The sequence below is a fragment of the Heliangelus exortis genome, chromosome 12 (assembly GCF_036169615.1).
Source record: "Heliangelus exortis chromosome 12, bHelExo1.hap1, whole genome shotgun sequence".
In the NCBI taxonomy this organism is placed as follows: Eukaryota; Metazoa; Chordata; class Aves; order Apodiformes; family Trochilidae; genus Heliangelus; species Heliangelus exortis.
In genome coordinates this window covers 4,272,808-4,297,883 of record NC_092433.1, presented here as the reverse complement: position 1 = coordinate 4,297,883, position 25,076 = coordinate 4,272,808, and the positions used below count along the sequence as shown (strand labels likewise).

Here is a 25,076-nt window from a genome sequence, read left to right as displayed (position 1 = left end):
TGAATGTTCAGAACAATCAGCCAGTATGGTGGAGTATTTCAAGAGCCTTGCTACCCAATGTCAGTATATAAGGAGAGTAATAATGAGAGGTTTTGAATATTAAAGGTTCCTTGACCTTGGAAGGAGCATCAGAAGTACAGTAGGATGAATCATGCTCAGGGTCTGCTGCTTTGGCATCTAGGAGCTCTTTTCTCCTTGGACATTCCTTTTTGCAAAGCCAAAGTTACATTGGATCCCTTGGAAGCATGAGATATGCTAGAATAAAGCACCAAAGATGGCAGTGCTGATTCCTGGTAGGTAAAATGATCTTGTAGCCATTTTTAAATGCCAAGGTTGTTTGGTTAGGTTTTTTGCCCTTCAAAACACAGAGCATCTTGCCAAGCTGGAAGCTGTGACTAGCCATCCAATTCATATATCTTCTGAGAAGATAGCCTCAGGTTCAGGTTGCCTTTCATTTTCACTCAACTGGCTGGGGGCATCTCTGTTAATTCTTTGCCCTTTCTCTTCCAGGACATACTGCAAGCTGTAAAAAAAGCCCCAAAGGTATTTTAACAGCTTTGAGATTTTCAGTATGAGTGATTGAGAGTCTTGCAGATTTTGCCTGTCCCCAAAAGACTAACAGGATAACAAAAGACCCAGATCAAAATCACTTCCATGACCCTGAGTTGTGTGTCAAGTATGTTTTGCAATATTGGATTTTTTTTTTATGTCACAGGGATGTGAGTATCCCTGTGTGAAATTCTCTTCACAGCTGTAGCTGCTTTCAGACAAAATCTGCTACCTTAGCTGTGAGGGCCATCAGATAGTGAATCATACATTTTACTTATTTTTTACTAACTTTAGTGCATGGTCTTTGTCTGTGATGTGTTTATGGTAGAAACTTTTAATTTGTTTTTTATCCAGAACATCAAAACGTTTCACTTTATCCCTGGATTTTCATGGCATGGTTTCCTTTCTTGCAGCTCCCGCACTGAATTGCTGAGGTGTTTTTTTGTTTTTGTGTTTTCTAGCAAGTCACTAATTTTTCTCTTTCTCTTCTCTCTGTGCTTTTTGTTTGTTTGTGTCTTTCTTCAGTTGACTATACAAGAGAATGTACTGTATATGAGAATGCACCTTCATTTGTTACTTTCTCTTGGAAGAAATCACAGTGAAGAAGTGTCAAGTTGGGAATTTGCAACTCATGTTTTCTTGCGTGGTACCTGTAAGGGTCATCTGCTTAGGAAAATTAAACTGATACCAACAAGGAGGTGTGGATTTGCAACGTGATTATGTGGCTTTAACTCCCTGTGGACGTGCTTATAAGGTCATTTCTGCTACAAATGCTTGGGACAGCTGCATTAATCAGCATGTGTAGCTCTGCCAGTGGAATCCCTTAATGTAGATACAGTTACAGGGGTAAAACCACACTTTAAAAATTACACTGGTTTTCCTGGGGAAGGTAGACAGTGATGTGAGTGCTTATTTTGTCATTGTGACTATCACGTGAGCTGTCAGCACTTTTTCCAAGGAATTAGAATTAGGTACAAAAGTATGGCTTTACAGTATGCCTTTTCCAGATGAATTTGTTTTTTTCATTAGCAGTGTAAAAATAGAAGGGGTTGCAGGAGGAGTTGAGGGCAGCTTCTAGTAACTAGAGGATACTACTAACTAGTACAAGATTTAGCCTAGCCCTACAAACCTTGCTGTCTTTACTCCAGAATGGGTGTCAGCTCAGCATTGCAGGGCAACCTGCAGTTCCCTTTTCTAATACAGTAAATTCAGCTGTGTCCTGGGCATTAATGTAATCAGGAGTACTGTACCTCTGACTGCCTTGGATTTCTCTGCCTTCTCTGACTTTTTCAGATGCTTAAGAAAGCCCCAGATTTTGTTTAATGTCAGTGTCTCAGAAATACTTTAGCAGAAGAAACCACCACATAGCAGCTGCTCCTTGTGCTTTTGGCACAAGAATTTGTTTACCAGGGTATTTGTTTGGATAAAATTGCTTTTATGCCCTTAAGTCTTTGTGGAACTGAAATGCTCCTAGATTGTCCTTTGGCTCTTCAGCCAAACACAGCATCTCATTCACTTGAAAGAGGTGTCCTAATTTAAGTTTGTATTAACAAACTCAGTTAAAATATTGATGGGCTCAGACATATGTTGTTAAAATCTTGAAAAATTAATTATCAGGTAAGAGTGGGTTGAAATGGAGTGCAGGGGGGGAAATGGAAAATAAAATGGTCACCAAACTGCAGTCTTTTCAAAACAACGTAGGGATAATTCACTTGACTATCCTGCTGCCCCTCACAAATGCTATTTTGCTGATGGCTGAAGTACATCAGGACTGAATGGTTTGATTGAGGTCATTGAAGCATTCAGTGTAACCACCAAAACCAGTAGCTGGTCCCTAGGTTTTTTTTTTTTCCATTTAGATGACCTCAGATATTGACCTCATGATTATCTAAAGAATCTCTTAACCTAATCAACTGAGCACTTTGCTGACCTGTTAAACGTCAGTGGTGAGATCTAAGAATTGCTGAATTTCTCCTGGCTCTTAATGTTTTAATGGTGTTCAGACAAAAGCTGGGCTGTCCAGTAAAACCACATAGTGCCATCTGGGGCCTGCCAAATGTGAGTGATGTCACCTTTCCCATGTAGGAAAAGATAAGTGTAACTGAAGCAAAATGTTTGTTCAGCTTTACAGTAAGACAGAGAAAGAGAAAATTCTTCTGCATGTGCCCCTCTATTTACTCTAAAAATTGCTTCTGACTGATGAAATGCCTTGGTCTATCTCTACCTCTGTATTTGAGATTAAAGTCCCCTTGGGTAGTGAGGTTCCAGATGGCATATGTCTGTGAAGCTTCTGCTGCTGCCTTGCTTTGCATGGTGGGGTAGGTGGAGCTTACACAGACAGTGTAATAAAGTCACAGTATTAATTACTTTACTTTACATTAATTACTTACTTTAGTCCAGAACTGCTGTTTGTGTAGCACCTGCAGTTTTGGCAGAACTTCCTGAGGTTGGGATGCTACTCAGGTGTGGTGTAGTGGTGTTGAAGCAGAGGTAAGACCCACACTGTGGATAAGCTTATGTTTGTTACTGGCCATGAGTGAGAAGATGGGTGTAGTACTGATGTCTGTTTGGAGCTTAAGCTTGTTCTCTTTCTAGCAGCACAAGTTTTACTGAATGAGAATTGCTACAGATTTCTCGAAGGCAGAGGTCCTGTAGTCCTCAATTCTTTTAAGAGAGCCAAGTGCTTGGAAACCCTTTATATGACACTGTTCGTTTTTTTGATAATTAATTCTCAGCTCAGAAAAAGGGCAATGTATAGATCGGAGGAGGAGATGGATCAGAGGGGTGTCACAGCCCACAGCATATCAGAGCAATTGTAAAGTTGCTTTATGGTGAGCTTGGAGCAAACCAAATTAAATGCTGGGTTTGGAATGCCTTAAGGGTGTGATTATCTTGTTTGTGATGGCTCTTCATGGCAAGTTTGTGTTAGGCTTTGATGCATAACTCCCAGACTTGATAGGTTTAAATCTAGATGTCCTAATTCCTAGGAAACAAAACATTTGTGGTGCTTCCTGAGTACTGGAGCCAGCATCTGCTCCTTACCAACTGACTTTGCAAGGGGAGGGGAGAGCACAGAACATATTGTTGCTTACAGTTTTCTCTTTGGATAGAGTTCCTGGATCTCTGTGGTGGGGTCAGTCTCTTCTAAATGGGAAACACTTCTCTTCACAGATCCTCAGTGGCTGCTTAACAGTAGCCCTGCTTTATTCCTTGGGAAATTCCCTTCCCCTTGTCACAGCTGGGAGTGGTTCCTGGGGTTTTGGCTTTGCTTTCCTCCTCTAGCCCACAGGAAAAGCAGAGACAAAGGAAAAGTGTTTGAATACCTGCTGACATTTTCTGAGCAGAGCAGAGTATTGCAGGACTGCACCCTGGAGGTGAAGAGTAAAGTGCAGCCCCTTCCTTTTTTTTTTTTTTTTTTTTTTTTTTAAAACATTATGAAATGCAAAAGAGTAGCACAGTGTTTTCCTTGTTAGCAGTGGGAGGAAGAGGCAAGCAGTAGAATTTTTACCTTTTGTAATTCAGTTCTCAAGATGGATACGTGGGGTGACAAGTCACTGCAAAGGGACTCTTAAAGTCTTGGTTGGCAGCTTAGTAGAATGTGGTTTCAATAACTTTCAGATAAGGTTTATGAACATTTAATGCATATCATGCAAGTTTTGCTCTAGTTGCTGCATTTTCTTTTGTTTTGTTTTTTTTTTTTTTTTGGAGGGGGAGGAAGTGAGAAGCAGAATTACTGGGGTAAAGGACAGAGTTTGTGCTGCTCATCTGAGAAATGACCTGAGAAATTAATTGGCTTAATCCTAACAGTTCAGCTGTAGTGAACTGTCAGGCCACTTTCTGGCAGGCACGGGTTTGTGTCAGTGTATGGGTAAGGAAAATACAGTTTGAGTCTGCCTCTGCTGCTGAAGGAGATGTGCTTAGTAATATCCATGTCTTTGCTGAAGGGATTCCTGCTAGAGGCAAAAGTTCTTTCTGGTTTTCGGTTATTTGCCCAAGTAAACAATTTTATCACTGGAAATGGATATTGAAGTTTTCAAATCCAGTGTGTTCCCAGAAGGGGGCAGGGGAGACTTGCAAGTTCTGGAATCTGATAAAATGTACTTTTGTTTCCTTGTGCTATGCTTCCGTGCGTAGCTTTCAGACACAGCAGGCACTGCCATCCCCTTGGCAGTGTGAGCGTGGCACAAGGAGATGGCTGCTCAGTGCCAGGAGCCTGCAGCAAGGACCTGGGCTGCAAGAATCTTGAGTCCTTTGGTTCTCCTTTCTCTTGGGAAACATTTGAACAGCTTCCAGTTTTCTTCTGCCATTTTCCCTCATCTGATACAATGAGATATTATGCATGAAAAAAACATGAGAATATGGGGTCATCATGAAGATTTCCTTTTCTGTACCTAGTGCAGTCTGCCTGGTTTTTACCCTGCCTAGGTAAAAATCTTCAGTCCTTATTCCATCATCTAGATTTTTCCTCTTAATCAGTGCTGAAAAGAAGCTTCTCCATGAAACACTCAGGGATTTTCAGGAGGGCCTAGGTTTGCTCTTTACAGAGCTGTCTTCCCTTTGCTAAATTTCTCATCCTGGCTGACAGTGAGAAGGGAGGCTTTTTTGCCAAGTGTTTTAGAAATGGGGTCATGCAACTCTTAAGCAAGTTGGTTTTACATCCTGCAAAGAGACATGTGGTTTCTTTGACAACCTGGAATACAGACAGAACAAACTCAGCTATGTGAGTCTGCATTTCTGTCTTTGGATTGTGGAAACAGCTACTTTCTCTCAGGACAGTGCTTATTACAACACCCCTGATAATTACAAGGTGAATTGTACCTCTGCATCAGCAGTAAAAAGCTAGACAAAGACTCTATTGCATGAGGTGGGTGAATGAGTGATGGTTGGCACAGACTTGCTTTGGGTTTTCGGTGCTTTTTATGCTGAAATCTTCAGTGGTAAGGTCTCCTGGGCCCCTGTGTTTAGAGGCAGAGCTCAAAGAGGACACAGGAATTGGAAACAAATGAAAAGAGAGTGAGGGATGGACTTGAGAGAATTTGATCTGTCTGAGTCCATGGCTTCTGGTGGGCTGTACCCAAACGTGCTGAACTGGCTGTGTCTTGGTCATCTTTGAACAGTTACAGAAGTGCTGGGATGTCTCCAATCACTTGACAATGGCAAATAATGTCATTGTTTTCAAAATAGGCCTGAAGAGTAATTCAGGGACCTGCAGGCTGCTCAGCCTCACTTTAGTCCCGGTGACAGTGGTGGTTCAGATCCCTTTGGAACTCCTTTCTGGGAAGAGTCAGTATGGATTTACCAAAAGTGAGTTGTGTGTGATCCACTTCATTGTCTTCTATGGCAAAATAATTGGATTTGTGGATGAGGAAGAGCACTAGAGGCCATTTTCCTTAAGCTTCCTGAGTGTTTTGATGCTGTTTCCCACAATGTTTTTGTATGCAAGTTGGAACACTACGGTTGGGATGGGTGGATTATGAATTCATGCACATCAGGGAATTCTGAAGAGTAAATGGAGTCAGAGGAGGAGGAACTTGTGATTCACAGAGCAGCTCTTTACACACAGCAGGATGATAGCTTCTGAAAGTAGGCTCTTCATCAGTCTTTGTTTTCTTCCTGAACATCATTCTTTGCTACAGGGTGATAAGAATGGATGGAAGACAGCATTTAAGAGGCTGGCTTGTAAAGAAGAAAAACAATCACTCAAAATGTGAAGTAATTTCTTTTTCAGCAGCCTCTTCAGGTTTGACCTGCTTTCTAGTATAAAAAGTGAGCTGGAGGTTTTCTGTCAGTCCAGATCTACTGTGTTCTTTGATTTCTCTTCAGTTTTTCTAAAATACTAAGGAGCATCTAATAATCTTTTTGGGCTAATCAATCTGGAATGAACACTATTTCTTTAGTAGTGAGCAAGCTCAAGTATACCTGTGTCTGCTTAAGGAACTGTAATTGAAAAATTCAATATATTTTTGCTTGCTTTGGATTTTTTTTTCCCTTTCCATTATTGATGTTACTGCCTTCCTGCAGCCAGCAGTGGGTTTTAGCATTAAGAATTCAGTTTAAGTTATCTAGTGTGGTAGTGTGCTAAATTAAGGTGCCAGTTATGAGCAGAGGTTAATGGTCTAACATACCATTTGTCTTGAGGTTTTTTGACACTGCAGAATTAAAAATAGCAATTAGAAGTTCTGTTTTGTCTTAATTGTGGATTTTCCTGTGGAAATCAATTATCTGCGCCAACTGAATTTTAATCAAAGATGGTTTTTTTCTGTTTTAAAAGCATCGTAATTCAAAAGTTAAGAAGAGATATTAAAAGTCCAAGCATTATGTTTGTCTTTCAGTTAGTGGCCTCTTGGAAAGCTGTAGGTAGTTCTTGCTTTATAAAAACTACTTAAGGAATGTAATTTGAGCTTCTCTGCATTTACAGCTTTTGTAATAATTCTTCATGGATTTAGCTCCTTGTGGCTTATGTGCTTCCATGGTTAACTCTGTAGCTTCATAACAGTTATTGTTTAAAACTCTGAATTCTTGGCTTTACTTGGCTGTTGTGCTGTGTAGTCTGAAACAGCCAAAAGAGTGGAGTGCTCTTACATATGTTTTTGAGATCTTCTGTTGTGGTTTTTTTGTTTGGTTGTTTTTTTTTTTTTTTTTTTTCTTAGTGTTCTGAGAATGAGAACTGTGTCCATTGGAATTAGCTTGTATGTAAAATCTCATCCTAAATCTCCATCCACAGAGATTTTGTATCCTTGCTGCCAACTTGTTCATACCTGTTGAGATTTATCTTCATGTCCAGGCCTCACAGGTTTCGTAACTGTGGAATTTGTAATTCATTTTAAGTTTTATCACTTTGAAGGAAGAACTGCTCATGTTCACCTGCGTGTCAGCATACATTGTTTCACCTCTGTGCTATTAAGTAGCAAGGGAAATGGTAACACTTGTCTGGGGATCATAGAAGACTTGTTTCAGAGTCCATTCAGAAATGTCAAAATGGTGGCTTGTTGGCAGGCGTAAAACACAAAAGAATAAGGGCGAAATTGTCCCCAAATCTTTGTGTTCCCAGTGTCTGTGAAAACCCAAGATGTATGCAATTTAATTTGCTGCTGTCTGCTCATTGGATTTCCATGTGAGATACCAGTGTCTTCTCACAGTGCATTGCTGCTCCTTGCTTCTTGAAAATGCTCCTGGGCTTCGTGCTTGCTGAGAATTTCTCTTTCCTTTGGGACAGTCTGGGTGTGAGCTGTGGAGCTGTGAAACCCATTCACTAGACTTGCCTTGATTTTTTTTAGCATATGATGATCTCCGGTTTCGCGCTGCTCCTTGATGAAATCTCTACTTCTGAGGGAAGTCAGGAGCCTGCATGTGTGAATAACTGCACTGGGATTTGAGCAGGAAAGCACTCAGCAGCCCTGCAGCTGGGCGTGTGGCAGCCACAGAGCAGGGTCCCACCAAGAGCTACTGGCTGTGGCTTTCCCTGCTTGCATTACAAGTTCCCTTTGAAGTCCTCACCTTTCAAAAGTGACCTTATAAATTCTAATATTTCTGTGCTGTTAAGAAGGAAGGGACAAGACACAGTATTAATGTGTAGTATCAGTCAGCCAGTAGCTGAGTAGCAGTCTCCCAAGGGTAGGATTCATAATCCTCTTAAAGGAGAGGCAAGTCAGAGAGGCTTTGGGAGGTCACCTTTTTTAGGGTGAGAAACAGTCCCAGTCCAAAGCTCTGCTGCCTCTTTGTGATCAGCTTCTCTCCCTTTTTCATATCTCATCTCACAGCAGTGGAAAATAGATCTAGATGGATCCTGCAAGAGTCATGACTTCTGTAAAAATTTTTTCTGCCTCAAATTTGCACAAGCAGAGACTACCTGCCAGAAGACAATGTGTGTGTATGGGTCGATGATCTGATGTGACAGCATTATGAAGTCTTAAGCTGTACAGACACCAGTCTGTTGTTCCTGAGACACTCAGAGCATGCTCTGATCTAGATGGGACCATGGTGCTTCTGCTTGGCACTCTGCAGCTTTATCAGTTTTACCTTTGCCTTACTTTATCTCGCCTATATTTTACTACTGTTGGAGAGCTGTGAGAAACCCAATTGAAAGTGATAGCTCTACTGATCTTTCTTAATGGTTTAAAATCCGGTAGCATGTGTATTTGGTGTTTAAAGATAAATACTTCCCATGTGAGTGACTAATTGTCATCAGTCAAAATTGTATTAAGATAAACTTCTTGCTTCTGATTTGTTGAACCAGAGATGTAGCATTTGCTCATGCACATCCTGTTTTGTTTGAAAAGACCTTCTGTTTTTGCAAGATTGTCCAAATACAGTGGAAACTTGCTGCTTCTTCAAGAAGCAGCCACAGCTTTAACTTTGAGTTTTGGAAGAGTGAATTGTGTTCAGAAGTAGCCCAGACTGTTTTTTGAGTGTACTGTCCTCCGGGTAGCAGCAAGATGGCAAACAGAAATTGAATTTGCTGTATCTCTCAGGCAAAACTAGGTCTTCCAGGAATCCCCTATCTGATCAATGCTGTGTCCTGAGTCAGGTGTTACAGGCAGTGACAAGTGCTAGCTAAAACAGATACTTATTACAAGGAAATGGGTGTGAGGCTAAAGTAATGAAATGTACCCTATGAACAAGTGAAATTTGTCTGAGAACACTCTGTGGTGTCACTAGCATTGAGGGATGGCAGTGCAGAGCAAATGTTGAGGTGTTTGGTCTCTAGCAGGTGAGGGGTACATACATGCAGCTTTCAGAGGTGTCATGGCATAAGATCCCTCTCATGGTGAGGCAGGGGACAAATCGGTAATTCCAGCTTCAGGTCACTTCTAGTGTCACTGCAACATATCTGGTGAAGCTTACACCTTTCTGTGGATGAAGGCACTCAGGGAGTTCTGGTATATTGATGGACAACTACTCTGAGTGGTACCTGAATTTAAGTTATGGGCATTCCTGCTGAAACCAGTTTGTTGACAGAGCATTTCACAGGAATTGTTGGGGTGTTTCCTCCATAAAGCCCATTAGATGGATCAGTGCTTGTTTCCAGAAAGCCTTGCTTGAGCAGAAGCTGTCAGCTTTCTGAAGTGACTTTCTTAATAGTTTAACCAAGGTAAAGAGAGCCTTGGATGTAACTCAGGCAGCAGTTTCTAAGAATTCTTTGTTGTTCATGAATCAATGTTGTTTGTATAATGTTGTTGTCACTGTTCCTCCTGGCTTTGCTCCCCAGTACTGCTTGCACATGTTGCTGCAGTTTGTCATGCCCTAGTTAATAACAACAGGCTGTTTCTCACTCTCCCCTATATATTTTAGTAGCTCTTTTGCTCTGAAAATAGTGCTGCTAACAAATAAATTAAAGATTTAGTTTTGAGGAAATAAGAGCATTTAGTGGTATTAGTAGTGTGTTAGTGGTATTAGTGGTGTGTTGCAGAAAATTAAAACATGAAGAATTGGATCTTCTGTTTTTTTAATGGACAGTTTTAATCTTTCATACAGAAGTTGTTTTGCTTGAATGCTGCATAGTCCTGTTGTGATATTTTGTCTGTATTGAGTAAGACTGTAGCTTTGCAGTCACTTGAAGTTAAGCTTTAACCTTTCCTCGCCTTTAGTCACAGGGCACCTCGCCTTTAGTTCCCACCTTCTTCCTTCTTTTGATGCTGGGGAACTGTTGAACAACATGGTCAGATCTGTTAGGGACGTGATTTCCTGAAAACTAAGAGCTTTTTGTTATGTTTTATAAGTTGCTGTTTCAGTTTCCTACCAGGTCAGGTACTTAATCTCCCTGTCTGCAGGAGTGCTGATGCTGGTATAAAGAAACCATCAGGAGAGAGATGAAAAAGTTGAGCAATCTCTTTGCTGGGGGCAGAATCTCACATCTCTCTAAAGTCAGGGTGAGACTGTTTTCTGAGCACATGGTCGCAGGGCACTTGAACCTGAATGAAATTGGCACTGCTGCTTTTCTGCTTGCCCTTGCCCTGCTGGATGATTCTCCCCTTTTACTTTCATTGGGCACTGGCACTAAACCAGTCCAGGAAGCCACATTGGCAAAAACAACCTTTTTTTTTTCCGGGTAAGCTTTTTTTGCCAGGCTAGTTTCTGAGCAGGATCAAGTGAGTGCCAGTGCTGACTCAGGAGAGACGATGGATTTGAGAAGCGCTGACTTACATTTCATTTAAGCTGTCATGGAGCTATACCCTGAGATGCATGTTAAAGAGCAAAGGGTAAGACTTGCCAAATACTGATTTTTGCTAGTTTTCTGTGTCCTCATGGATTGGTTTGATGACATCTACAAAACAAGTTTCCTGAACACCTTAAAGGCTCCAAGTCTTCCCTTCAAGAGCGGACACGAGAGAAACTGTAGAAATCTTATTTCCTGGAGGTGTTTCATTAACATGCCTTCTAGCCTGGTCCAGGAGTCAAATCTTGATGGTTTTTTGATTTTTTTTTGTGCCTTGTTTTCAGCAAGGAGGCCTTGCATACTGGTGAGTGTCTGACGTAGGTACCTGTCACAGCTGAAAGCAGAGAACTGAGAACCAGATCCTTTTGAGCAGGTTGCCAGGCAGCCATCAAATAGGAAGTATTTTTGGTTGGTTTTGTTTCAAACAGTGTTAGAGCTGATAATTTAGGAAAAGAACCTTCAGTCTAATTCTCTTATGGTCACTTCTAAAGCATGCTAGCTTTTCACCATTGCTTAGTGCTTACTTTGGTTTTCCATCTTTTTGTATTTCCATGTTAAAATTAAACTGCAACTGAAGAGTTGCCAAAGCTGTGGAAAGATTCCCCTCTTTTTGAATGACAGTCTTCAACATCAAGTGGGAATCTGCACATTGTGTAGGCTTGAGGTTTTTAAATGGAAGATTACCAAGATAGTTAATGGTTATGCAATTTCTAAGAGAGTTTTGCTTCAGAACTTGGCCCAAAGCTGTTCGCTCGCATCACTGACTTTGTTAGTCATGATTTTATATTTATTTCAGCATGCAGACTGCAAAAATGATATATAATTTAGGACAAGCAACAGCTCAAGGGAGCTCTGTAGCCATGCCTTACTTGTAGGATACCCATCAGTGTGACCTCATTTTGTCTCATTAAAGAGACCCTCCGTGCCGTTGTGAGCTGCAGCACTGAAGTACCCTACGTGTTCAGCTCAGTAAGTGATCCTGTTCCACAGCAGCCATGAAATAAGAGGTGAGCTGGGATTGCAAACGTTGGCTTTAGGCAGGAGGATAACCATCAGCAATCCAGGCACCTTGTGCTGATACAACTGTTTGTACAGCTGTACAATAGTTTGGGGATCTGAGCTGGGTTGAAAAGTAATCCTTAGAAAAAACAAAGCAAAGTGCTGGTTTATTTTAAACTGTGATCAGTTCCCTAATTTGATTCATGGTGACGCTGCAAACAGTTGTACCAGCACAGTTGAGTGGGTTGAGTGCTGCTCATGCTGGTGCAGCTGACAAAAGATTGCTGTGTAACCATGGACTGAAGAGAGAACTGGAGGAAGAGTTAGAAAGTAATTTGGCTCCATCAGTGCCCAAAGAAATCTGAATATAATTGTGTGTGTGTTTTTTTCCTTAAAGCCAGGCATTTGGATGGAGTTGGTTCCATTGTCATTTACTTTAAAGAGCAACCAAGACAAGCAGTTGTTTCCTCCCCCAAAATCTGTTTCAGCCAACTATAGAGAATGTGTTGGATGAACAAAGCATCAGCACGCACATCTTCCTTGTGCTGACCGTGCTTTTGATGAATGTTCTTTGAGTTGTCATTTACCTGGAGTGAGCTGGAGGCCTAGCTGTTCACCCACGTTCTCTTCTTTTAATGTTTTTACACATTTCAAAACCAGGGAAAAATTACAAAGTGCAGGTAGATGTAACTTTTGCCTGACTTTTAATTTCAAATAGATTGTGTATTTTGTTTGTCTGGGTAAGTTTTGGTTTGGTGTTTGTTTTGGTTTTTTTTTCTTTTTCCTCATCTGAGGGTTCCTTATAAGATAGCAGAGGGCAAAGAGACAGAAAACACCTCTTCTTTCAGCCCACATATGGTCTGAGAGTTCATTATGCTTGTGCTCTTGCTCTTGCCTCAGAGCTGACATTTTCCTGTTTTGTCTTCACTTTGGCCTCCATGCTTTGCTTTCCGTGTGTGGTGGGTGTAAGGTGCAGCACACTGACTGTTTCTTTCCATTTCTGTCAACCGCCCTTTCAAGCCTGAAAACTGATTTTATTGCTGCAAAATTTCTTCCCTTTTCTGGAATTTTGGTGCTTTTGCTGGAGGTTTTGTCTTGCTCTCACGCAAGTTGGGAATATCTTCCCACCAGCCTTCCAGGTACTGGCTAGGAGCCTGAGGGACACCAGCCTAAGGTGTACAACCCTTTCTACTTGTCAATTCTGTGGAGGTGAGTGGGAGCTCAAGCTCCAAAGATGCTTGCACAAGTGTAACAACAGCAGGCTTCCACATTGGGGGCCAGCAGTTACTCTGTAGGTGACAAGGCCAAACTGACTTCCTTGGCTCTGACCTTGACATTTCCAAGGATTTATGGGGCATTTGTAACCAGGAGATGAGGTAAGAACTGACTTAGGAGGTGCTCATCGTACTGTTTGCCTCTGTTGTGGCACAAACCTGTGACTTTGCCCCTCACCTGATTGCTGTGAGCTCTTGTCCATTTGGGGCTGTGCCACTGGCACCCAGCAGTCCTCCCCAGTGCACTCCCTCTGCCAGAGCTCTGTGCACCTTAACCACAAAGTCACAGCTTCCTTTTCTCTGCCAGCATTGGCTCTCTGTGCAGTGTGTTGGTCCTCTGGTTCAGCACAAGCACCACCAGCACTGAGTCACTCTCTTAGTGTCAGCAAGATTAATGTGATGCATTTACCTGCTCAGCTGTCCCTCCTTCTGATGCTGTTGAGGTTGTAGATTTTGGTACCTACAGCTGAGATGAAAGTGCACTCTTTCTGAATGCCATCCTCCTCATGCTGAACTCAGCACAGTTGTTCCATTGTCTCTCCTGGGGATGTATTTGGGTGGAGTTACCTGGATGACTCTGCAGTCCTTCAGGATTTCCTTAGGGATGTGGCTGGTTTATTTAAGCCTCACTGGTAGGGAGGAGGCCGTGGTCTGTGACTGAAGAGCAGATATTCTTTATTAATAGCATTAGTGAAAACTTCACACATAAGATTTTTAGGCAGGACATGAAATTGTTCCCTCTGCTTATTTAGTTGAGAAGTTGAGTTACAAATTCTTTCCAAGTTAGTCACTGAGCCCAACCTCCTTGGTGGGTTTGATGTGAATTTTTTCCTTTTTTTCCCTGTGGATGCAAGAAGTACAGTTTTCTGCTGGTGAATTTTCTGTTTGCCCCTTCACAAGAAAGGGCTCTTCTTGGTGGCTTCCTTGTGGTTTGTGACTGTTGCAAGTGAGTTCCTTTCTAACTGTCTCTGACTGTTGGATCTGAAAGCCATGCTGAACAGCAGCGTTTGCGTTGGAATAGTTTAAAAATAACCTGTGTCCAGCTGAGATTTTTTTTTTTCCTCTTTGTAAATGAGATGAAGAGAAGCCAGAAGTAAGTGCACAGAAAGCTAAGCAATGAGGACTCACAAGCATTGATCACCCCTAAGTTTTTCTCTAGGAAGCACATGTGATATTCTCCTGCCTATAAAATGCAAAGCGGATATTGGATGGCCATGCTCTCCCGGGCACAAGCTGGGAAGAAAATCTTGGAAGAAAATCTAGGCCAGTACTGATAAAACAGCCTTTTGTTAATGTACATATTTGATCAGGTCTTGCTGCTATGGAAACTCTGGACTGAAGCCAGTGCTTCTGAACAGAGAAGGAAGGTGCCCTTTGCTGCTAGGTAGAGTATATTTGTGGTGAGGTGCAGCAGGATTCAGCACTCATCCTTCCTGCCTCCTGGAGAGGAAAGAGTGGTGATGACCTAACCAGGGTGGGACCTTCCTCCAGCCTCCCCTTTGCAGTGACACTGATAGTGGTGACAAGGACTGGCAGGTCCCCAGGCAGCCTGTGCCCTCCTGCCAATGCGCTGCATTTCTCCAGAGAAGGGGAAGCCTGGAGAAAAGAGCAGCAAGGGAATTAAATCAGCCTGTATCACTCCTGTTCCATGCAGTCCTCTCCTGCTCCCCAGCCTGATGTTCACAGTACTGCCAGCTTTTCCAGCACTGAGCCAAACAGGAATACAAGCTGGAAGAGGCTGTTTGAGCCCTGGCTTTAGTTACCCTCACTTGCAGACTGCTCATGGCAGATGTTCACAAAATGTTGCAGAGCACCTGCTCCCATGTGCTGCCAAACTTGATAGACCTTCACAGCACACTGTTGTGTGCTGAGGCTTGGCATTTAATAATAATAATAATAATAATTTTAAAAGAGTTACCTCTGTAGTGTGCCAGTGTGAAAAAACAGGCAGTGTCTGTGCTCTGGGTCCTGATCTGTAGCAAGGAGTTGGGTACCTCAGCCCCCCTTGAAAGCAGTCTCTGTTTTACGTGTAGGTGACAGCAGAAGGGTCTGTGTGGTTCCTGCTACACTAACCTCTAAGAAAAAAGCCTTCTTTAACCCCAGATGTAGGTGGAGGTTTTAATGAGTAGTTAAAGCATTCCAGCCATAGTTAAAAGCACTTATCTTGGCTCTCTCTTCAGAAAGAGCTGGAAAGGCTTGGTTCTGCTCCTTTCTTAGGGAAGAGGAGAAAATTCTTGGTCTCACTGGCAGAAGTGATACGTGCATGGCACAAAAAAATCATCCTTCAGATCCCTAGGAGACAAAACCACCAGGGATGCCTAGAGACTCATAGTACAAGCTTATTTTTGTGGTCTTTTCTGTAAGTTCACTCATGCTCTATCTTAAAGTAGATCAGTCTCTTCCCTTGTGTGCACTTCAGCAGCTGGTGTATTGTTGAGGCAGGAGAAGTGTTGGTGAAGAAAGTGTGCCTTTGTTCAGCTCATGGCATGGGGTGGAGAGCACATCTAGTATTGGTATTGTCCTCTTCTGGCCTTTTTCATAGCAGTTCTCCACTACCCTCACTGCTGGCGTTCTTTTCCTCAGTTGGCATTCTTCAGCAGCTTTCCCTAAAACTTGTTTTGCTTTTGATGCATGCATAAGGATTGTATTCCACTATCTGCCCTCAGTCTGAAGAGCCATGCTTGCCTTGGTAAGGGCAGCATGTACAGAAAGGGCTGTATTTGGTAATACTGGAAGCACTGGAAAAGATGCAGAGGGAAGCTCATCATTCAAAGTGAGGTACTCAAGTATGCTCAAAAGGTTTGTAGCTTCCTGGATACCATGCTGGCCAAATGTTTCTGGTTACTTCTTAGATGTTGCTGCAGGTTCTTGCAGAGTTATGTACTCTGCCCAGATCCCAGGGGTCACCTCCATTTTCTGCTGTCTAGACAGACACGTCTCAGGCCTCTGGGTCAGCTTTTGTGCTGGGAAACTGATCTCACAGCACAGTGGGAGAATTTTTTTTTCTTGAACTATATTTTCTTCTGTAGAAGATGGGTCACCCAATCAAGTGTGACTAGAAAGCACCATACTTTTCAGCACAGCTGGTAGTTGCTTGTGCTCTTTGCCATCAAGACTAGATCATAAGAAGCAGATGCTGTGGTCTTGTTGCCTGGTATACTGGTGGTTTGTGTTCTTGTGCTTTGCTCCTAACTGCTTTGGGGTTGTTAAGGGAAAGTTCAACTTTTGTCAGAGCGACCATGAGGTCAGTATTTATTTCTTGCCTGTGGCACAACTCCAGAATCATCAGTGGCCATCTGCTTTTGTCTTCAGCAGGTCCTGAGGGCTGGCCACAGTCCTAGAGCCACAGCAAGGCCATGCTGGAAAGGCGGATGTGCAAGGGAGGTGTGAGTTAACAGAGCATTTTGGAAAAGAGCTTTAATGTGGAGTCATAAAGCGTACACAGATTTCCCCTTAAAAGATGGTTTTATGAAGAGTGGGAACATCAGCACCATGGTGCAGTCTGCAGTAATTCTCACACCTGTCACAGTGCAGATCTCTGCTAAAGGCACTTGATCTGTCCAGCCTGGAGGAGACTAAGAGACCTCATTGCAGCTTACTGCTTCCTCACTAGGGAAGGAAAAGGAGCAGGCACTGACCTCTTCTCTCTGGTGACTGATGATAGGACCCAAGGGAATGGCAGGAAGATGTGCTGGGGGAAGTTTAGGTTAGATATAAGGAAAAAGCTTTTCACCCAGAGGGTGGTTGAGTTCCCCAGGAAAGTAGATGTCACCAAACCTGCCTGAGTTCAAGAAGCGTTTGGATGACTCAGGCACACGATGTGATTCCTGGGGTGTCTTATGCAGGGACAGGAGTTGGACTTGATGATTCTGACAGGTCCATTCCAACTTGGCAGATTCTGTACCTGGGTGTTTGTGATCACGATGAAGTGATCACTGTCTGAAGCTAACAAGTGTGCTTAGATTATCCCCCTTCTCTAAAGCAATGAGACCCTGAGACATTTTGTGATTTCAGTGAAAACTGGGACTAGATGTGAGCATCGCATCCATGTCTTCTGAGGATGGCAGCTACTATTACCACACAGATTAATTTCTTCTTTCTCTTGTCCTCTAAAGTTTAAACTACAGGAAGGAGCGGAGTTAAACTTGCCTTCTGTGTGTTTGGAATAACTGAAAACTCTGCTTTAGTCACTGGCAAAATAAAAGAAACCAAATCAAAGACAAAGCTGCTTCAGCAAGGCGAGATTTAGGTCTGTAACACATCTGTCTGAAATATGAAGTGCTGCTCTTTTGCAGATGCTGGGACCTTGCTTGTGCTGGGATATTAAGTAACATTAAACCAAAGTAAAGCATATATGACCTAAGCAAGCCTCAGCTGCTGAAATGTCTTGTTTATAAAGCAAGTAAGAGGGAAAAGAGAAATATGATGGTTTTGGTTTTGTGGTACAACTTAGAGTGAGTTTAGGAGGACACTTTGAAGAACACTTGAAGATATTTTGACAGGAATTGCTACAGAGAGGAACCATCACATGGTGGCTTTTTTTCTCCTGTGACCTGAACCCCACGTTTAAAGCCAATGAAATGTTCACATTGTTCCCCTTAACACTGAATGTTGTTGTGTGGTCATGTAACCACAAAAGGAAATGTTTTTCCATCGGATCAGTGAGATGATTCAACTCAAATGCACGTACACTCATACTGTCCCAAAATCCACTGTGAGGGAGTGAGCAGGAATGTGTGGCAGAGAGAAAAGCGTTGTCCTGCTGCAGGGAGCTCTTGGGTTAGGTTGAGTTAAACATATGATGAAGCATTACCCCTCCTTTCTCTTGAGCTGCATTTCTTGGGCAATTGAAATGGAGAGGAGGGAGAAGAATCCATCTTCATCCAGAACTTCCCCCAGCCTGCCAGTGTCATGTAGCTGCAGAGACATCCCGTGGCCAAATGAGGAACAGCTTGAACTGTGTCCCTTGATCAGGCCTCCAGGATCCCTCAGTTCATAAATTATTGCCCTTGGCTGCTGTTGTGCTAAGAAACTGGAAAAGTGGTGAATTTGGAAACTGTAGTCAACATAAGTACCAAAGCCTTTGGATAACTCATCATTGGGAGGAAATCCTGTGATGTTTTCCCCAGCAGCCTCAGGAGCAGCTATGATCTAAGCTGGAAAGGGCAAATTGTTCAGAGAGAATTTGGAGATCTTGACTTTGCTTTTCCATCATGCTTTGTCTGTACTGGGCACTTCACAAACATTAAAAGAGCATGTCTTTTCCAGAGCACTTTTGGGTTTAGCAGTCTCTCTTGCCTACCTCTGGAGATCAGGGGCCTGTTGTGCTTGTCAGTTCTGTGAATGGATCAGGAAATAGCTGCTGTCCTGAAGGGCTTAAGAGTAATGAAGGAGAGAATCTGAGTGAAATTCATTCTGTTTTAGCATACACACAGTGACAGAATTACTTTTCTGACACAGTGACAGAATGACTTTTCTGACAATCTTTTGTGTCATAGCTTGAAGAGAAGCAAGTCAGTAAAGGAGGGAACAGTGTGAGAGTAGGAGGCACAGAAGAATTATTTACATGTTAAAATTGCAGAGGCACAAAGAGTGGAATTTAAGTTCTGGAAATGTTTGTTTTGCTTGTGTTTGTTCTGTCACCATTACTGATAGGCAGATGTGGGCTTGGTTTTAATTGTCTTGTAGCTTGTGGTTGTCCATTATTGTGTTGCCTTACTGATAAAATGAACAGAAGAAAAAAAATGGTATTTTTTAAATATGGGAGGCTCAAACTATTCATATCTCCTCCGTTCCCTGTCTTCTGTCACTGTAATGGAGAAGCTCTAGATGAGGGTGCCTCCAAACCAGTGAGTCTTTACTTAAGATAAAAGAGGTGGTGAGGAGTGTTCTGGAACAATTGGGATAAGAACAAAGAACAGAAGTTATGGATGTAAATAAATGCCAAAGCCTCCTCCTAGGAAATTAGGAGATAATGCAAGTGGTCTCCCACTGACAGGAACGTCCTTTGCTTTTTCAGATCATCGTAAAGAACCAGATTGCTGGGATCCCCCCCCTGTGGCTACCTGACTGCTGCTGAGCTACCCCTCCCAGCCCATGTGGCTCTCCCCATGCTTCAGGAGTGCAACTGGTGCCCAACGCAATGTGTGTTTGTCAAACCATGGAAGTGGGCAAGTATGGCAAGAATGCCACTCGATCCGGAGACCGGGGGGTCCTGCTGGAGCCTTTCATTCACCAGGTGGGCGGGCACAGCAGCATGATGCGCTACGACGACCACACTGTCTGCAAGCCCCTCATCACCAGAGAACAGCGCTTCTATGAGTCTCTGCCCCCAGAAATGAAGGAGTTCACACCTGAGTACAAAGGTGAGGCCTCCAGTTTGCTCTTGTGTGCTTCAAGAAGAAGCAGCCGTTATTTTCCTGTACCTACTGATGTCTTGCTGTCTTTTGGTGTCATTTTATTTGCTGTTTCTAATTCTTTTTTTTTTTTTAAGTCTAGCAGTTTGGTAGGAGCACTTGGAAAGAGGGAAGTCTTCCTTTTTGTAGTCATGCAGAGTTTAATGTGCTCCTCTTTCTAGACAGAGAATAAGCATTGTGAATGTTGCAGTCTGAACCTTAAGGTTATGGATGTGTAACTGAAGTAATTACTTCCAAGTTATTGTCAATTACAGCCTTGACCTTGAGCAAATTAAGTTAGATCATCTACTGAGCATTTGTACATTCTAGTCCTGTAATTTGTTACTTCCTCATCCCATCTCATTTATGGACCCATATCAGAAGGCTGCTGCAGCAGGAAGCATTGCTTTCCTAGTGCTGAGGTGAAGCCTTGTCCCCAACAGCTTTGAAGGAGTGGAATTTTCCAGTGTCTGTATCATGGCAGGAAGTTGGCTGCTCATCTGAGTCCTTCTGAAGCTCGATACCCTTTCAGCTATGTTACTCAGGATGGTGACACTGGCAGGTAGCCTTATGGGGACTCATAGTTCCTATTGCCTCTTCTTGATTGTCACCGGGTAGCACTGGAAGGACAGTGCTTCATGGACAGCTGGGACCACCATCTGTTCAGGGTCTTGCCATTCGGTCTTGGTTGCAGCCTGAGGGTCTCAAAGCAGTGTCAGCTTACCTACCTGTGTCTGTATGCAGACCATGAATGAAAGATGGTCAACAGGTGGGTCCTCTTGTACCCTCAAGCCACTCCAGGGCCATACGGTGCTCTGGTGACCCATCAGAAATCCCAGCTGAAGCCTGTGTAGTTACTGAAATTGATACAATGTCAGGCTTTTCTTGGAAGAGGTGTTTAAAACAGCTGATGGTCCAGATGGAGATCCATCTCCTTGAAGTCAGATACTTCCTGGTAGCCTAAAGGCAGAGGACATGCACCTCCACCCCAGTGCTGGATGTCATCTGAGAGTTCTATGCAGTTTCTGGTAGTCCTAGAATTGTTCCTACTGTTCTGAGAGAGAGGAATATTAGAGATAATGTTTCCTGTCTGAGCACTCAGATGTTACTGTAAAGTTGCCCTTTCACAGAGATGTTTTGAGGAGCATGTCCAGGCAGCCAGAGCACACGGCGTGGCATTTATGTAGTGACACACTGGAGTCCTGAGCTGCTCTGAAATTGTGTTAAGCCTTCTGAACCTTGTTAGCATTGTCAGATAAGGAAAAAGGAAAGACAGTGATATGATGGCCTGCATCAACTGAGCAGTGCAAGGTTTTCTCACATTTGTGATGAACCATTTGATTTGGTGCATCTGACATCTGATACTCCTGGCAGCTATTTGATACTGGTGGCAAGCTAAGGAGAGATTCTTGTCACTGCAAGTTAGCAGACAGGCTGATAGCCTTGTTTTCAGGCTTGGAGTTCCAGCCCTTACTCAAGTGTCAGCTGTCCTGCTCTGTGACTGAACAGCTAGATATATTCAGAGTCTGTGCTGAGAAAGATCTGTAGCTTTCCAGGAGCCTTCAGTAGGTAGAACTGGACAGGACACACAGTGCTTCTTGTCCGCACCTGGCTGAGATAATTCTACTTCCAGGGCCTCCTGTTTTTATCACTAGGAACACTAGAACCTTGCAGATCCCTTTTCTGCCAGACTGGCTGACTTGTGCTAAGAGTGGCAGGTGTCACCTCAGCCTCAGAGCTCTATACTTTGTAGCTGAGATGCTGGAGAACTTCAGCAGTGAAAGCACACACCTTGCCCAGCGATGGCCTTGTCAATAGCAGGAATGCTTCTGCATGACACAGATACTCACCCAAATGAACTAGATATATATTTTTTACCTATTGTCCCACTCAGTGTCTTGGTAGACAGTGCTTGATTTTCTCAAGTTTGACATTTGCTGCGAGTCTGAATGAAAGGAAACATTTACACCCCTCAGCCTACCAGTTGTGCTTTTATCCTTAATTTCCTGTGGGTGGCAGAGCTTCCCCTCCTGCTGCTGACTGTTCCCTCAGGTAGTGACACAGAACACTGTGTGGGGGATTCTTTCTCTGTGCTGTGTTCTTGTAGGCTGAAACCTCCTTTCATTGCTCTGGATTGTGAGCTCCACAGCACAGCATTTGTGCTCCACTGGTTGTGCATTTCCTCCCTGGGGAACAGGACTGACCTGGCTGTCCTTTCTGGCAGGTGTGGTATCTGTCTGTTTTGAGGGAGACAGCGATGGCTACATTAACCTGGTGGCCTATCCCTACGTGGAGAACGAGGCTCTGGAGCAGGATGATGTGCCAGAGAGGGACCAGCCACGACGCAAACACTCGCGTCGGAGCCTTCACAGATCAAGCAGTGGCACTGAGCATAAGGAGGAAAAAGCTGGCCTGGCCAGTGACAGCACTGAAAGGTAAGACTTTGAGGCCCAGTGACAACACAATGCGGGGAAATTTCTCTTCCCTGTCCAGCTCTAGTGCTCCCTTCATAGAGAGCATTTTGCACTTCCATACAGTCAGCAGGCTGTGGCACTGCAAACTGTGTCAGGAGTTTTGCTGGATTCAGGGTGAACTTTTCCATGTGAAGTGCTTCTGACACAGGGTAAACCTTGGCAGTTTGTTGGATTTGGACCCAAATGCATGGAGCAAATTCAGACACTCCTCAGTCCACCTGGTTATTAACCCCAAGTTTTCTTCCAAGGGTACTTTGAATACAGATCTCTGCCCTCCCACACCAGGAAGAGCTCTCTGAGAAGCAGGTCTCCTGTTTAGTCTGCTAATTACAGTACAACCTAGCAGAGGTGTTAGACCAGATCCTTGAGTGGGGGTCCACAGCCCAGGGTATTGATGAGGATTTGCTGTTCAGGGGGTTTCTTTTGTGTGAGGGGGGCCTCCGGAGGAGGAGTAATGTGCAAGAGGAGGATATCTGAAGACTGTGTGGACTCCTAACAGGCAGGTTTGTTCTGTCTTTATCCAGCAGCATCCAGGAAACAAAGAGTCCCAGGGTGGACTTGCACATCCATTCGGATGTTCCATTCCAAATGTTGGATGGGAACAGTGGTCTGAGCTCTGAGAAGATCAGCTACAACCCCTGGAGCCTGCGCTGTCATAAGCAGCAGCTGAGCCGCATGCGGTCAGAGTCCAAGGACCGAAAACTCTACAGTATCCTTTATGAAGCAGAGCTGAGTGTGTCAGGGTGCTGCTGCTGCTCTGGCCTGACGTGTTCATGCCTGAGGCAGCTTATTTCCTTTGGCTTTCCCATCATTCACACAAGCAAAGCTGTATTGTATGGTTCTTTTTACTGTTCATTCCTTCCTGCATCCCACACAGTAAGACTAATGTCTGACACTGTTCAGAGGAGCCATGGTTATGGCTAGATCCCACATTTTCTTCTGTTCTGATCCTTCTCTTTGGCTTGTGTTTTGAACTCTAGTTTTTTCACATCAGGCTTTGCCCAGCAGCAGATGCAGGTCTACCATGCTCAGTAATCCCTTGGGAGGGAGCTGTCTTCATCCATATCATCTTTCTTTAATTTATTTGAGTTCTGTTTTATCTTTTTTGAGAGTGTCACCAGAGCTCCACACAATCTGAAGGATGGAGGTGGACCAGTGATCCTCCACTCAAAGACCCTGCTGATGACTTTGGCTGTGAGACCAGTCACACTGGTTGGTAGTTCCCCAGGTCTCACAGATCAGCTCTTTTGTAGCACCTGTTCAGTCTCCTGGCACTAAGGCAGTGTTAAATGAGTTACACCTCTCATTTTCTGTGCAACATGCAGACTCTTCTCTGGGCATTACCGTTTGAGAATTCTCTGAACTCTGAGAGTTTCTCACTCAGGAATCCCCATAGCTCTTCCCTGGTGAACAAAGCAGTAAAAATATCTTGGTCTTTTTAGGGGTCTCTTCACACACCCCCACCTCAAACCCCTCCCATGTATCTCCTTTTGTACTTGGTGTCTGAGCCCTGCAGGCAGTCTGACTGGCTGCTTCATGGGATTAAAGATGAATTTGTTACTTTCTGTGCCTTGACAAATGACACCTCGTGCTTTTGTGTTGAACTTGCCAACTTTTCGGTTGATTGGTTTTTTTTTGTTTCACCTGCAGGAGCTTGATTATGTTCTCCTCATATACAAACAGCCTTACTTTTAATAGCTGTATTCTTCATCATCTTAAGTGTGTGGGCTTCCTTTTCCTATTCTCAAGCATGTGCTTTGAGCTTTTATTTTTAAACAGCCTGCATCACTTACAGAGAAGTAATTGTTTTTGGCTGCCCTGTTCTTTTTAATCACACTTCCTTATTTTTATGAAGTTCCTCTTTCAAAATCAAACATAGTCAATGATAGATTTTTCTAAATGTTAAACTTCCTCCTGGGTTTAATCTTGCTGTGCTTTGGCTGCCACTCCAGCATCACACATTGAACTATACCCTGCAGGGCTACTTGGGGCAAACCCCGGGGTTATTTTTTCCCCTTTGGAACAAGCTGCTGCACTGATTGTCCCGGGGTTGTTCTCTGCACCAGGCCCTAATGGAGGGTTTGCCCTTTGTGCCTGCTGGTAGTGGAAGGCTCCCATTCCTGCTCCATTTCCTGCCTTTGTTGCTTCTCCGGTGTCCCCTGTGTGTCAGGCAGTGCTACTGTTGTGGGCAGGTCAGCTGTGCCATTGCTTGAGCCTTGAGTTCTCAGTCCATGGGGATTGTATTGTTTATCCATATGGTCGAATGGTTAATTTGATTAAAGTTCAAGTTCCCCTTAATGTACCAGCAATTCTTACTGGTAGATGTGTCTTTCCTGGTAGTAGTGTTCTGCTCCTCAGTTCCCCCTGCTGAGTTTCCAGTGTACCTGCATGTGACCTCCTGGCTTGCTGTTGGTCAATTTCACATTCCAGGTTGATTTCTTCTACCAAATGTCAAAGTCCTGGCACTGCAGTTGTTTTTTTGTCCCTTTCTTTACCTCAGCAAACTGTTAATTCTTTCTGTTCTTGGGTTCCTTGTTCTTTGTTGCCTGCCTCTGTCTCCTGCTAGCCCAAGTTCCTGCCCGTGGTGGCCCTGGGGAGCAGTCTCATTGCCAGGTGAGCCCTCCTTGACGTTCCTCACAGAGTTCCTGTTGCTGGAGAATGTGGTGCATCACTTCAAGCTTCCCTGTGTACTTGATCTGAAGATGGGGACCAGACAGCATGGAGATGATGCATCTGAGGAGAAGGCTGCTCGGCAGATGAAGAAGTGTGAACAGAGCACTTCAGCCACCTTGGGTGTGCGTGTGTGTGGGATGCAGGTAGGGACCTCAATGCTGCAAACACTGCACATTCCTTCTTGCAGCCCCATTGCACTTCCCAGTTAGTGTTTTCTGCTGAGCAGAGTTGACAGAGCCTTCCACTTCAGGTAGGTACACCAGTATTGGTGCTACATGCTTCTTGTCTTTATTTTTAAACCTGCTCTCCTGAGGTGGCCTCCTTTACCCATAGCTGTTTTGTTCACAGACAATTAGGGGATTTTTCTAATAAAGATATTTTTGTGGCTTATGTTCAGCCACATATATCATGGTGCCTGGGGAGGGAGGTGTCCCTCTGTCCCAGCATCAGCTGGCATTTGCTTTGGTGCTGTATTGGGAGTTCAGAAGTTGGTCTTTTCTTGCAGCTGCCCCCTGCACCCAAGGATTTGCTGCTGGTACTGTTGTGTAATACTTGT

General features: G+C 43.7%; 1 protein-coding gene across 17 annotated transcripts in view; it reads left to right on the top strand.

The window, feature by feature from the left end:
• The window catches only part of IP6K1 (inositol hexakisphosphate kinase 1), a 36,636-nt gene that overhangs the window by 8,552 nt on the left and 3,008 nt on the right, over positions 1-25,076 (top strand). For 11 of the 17 annotated variants that reach the window (XM_071755542.1, XM_071755525.1, XM_071755526.1 and 8 more), the window contains 4 exons: positions 18,998-19,343; positions 21,598-21,808; positions 22,372-22,556; positions 24,488-24,663. In XM_071755542.1, coding sequence (XP_071611643.1) covers positions 19,121-19,343; positions 21,598-21,808; positions 22,372-22,556; positions 24,488-24,663 — 795 coding nt within the window. In that variant the 5' untranslated portion in view covers positions 18,998-19,120. Of the gene's footprint in view, positions 1-510; positions 544-1,074; positions 1,304-18,997; positions 19,344-21,597; positions 21,809-22,371; positions 22,557-24,487; positions 24,664-25,076 lie in introns of all 17 variants that reach the window. The other 6 variants (XM_071755532.1, XM_071755530.1, XM_071755531.1 and 3 more) reach the window with 3 other exon arrangements.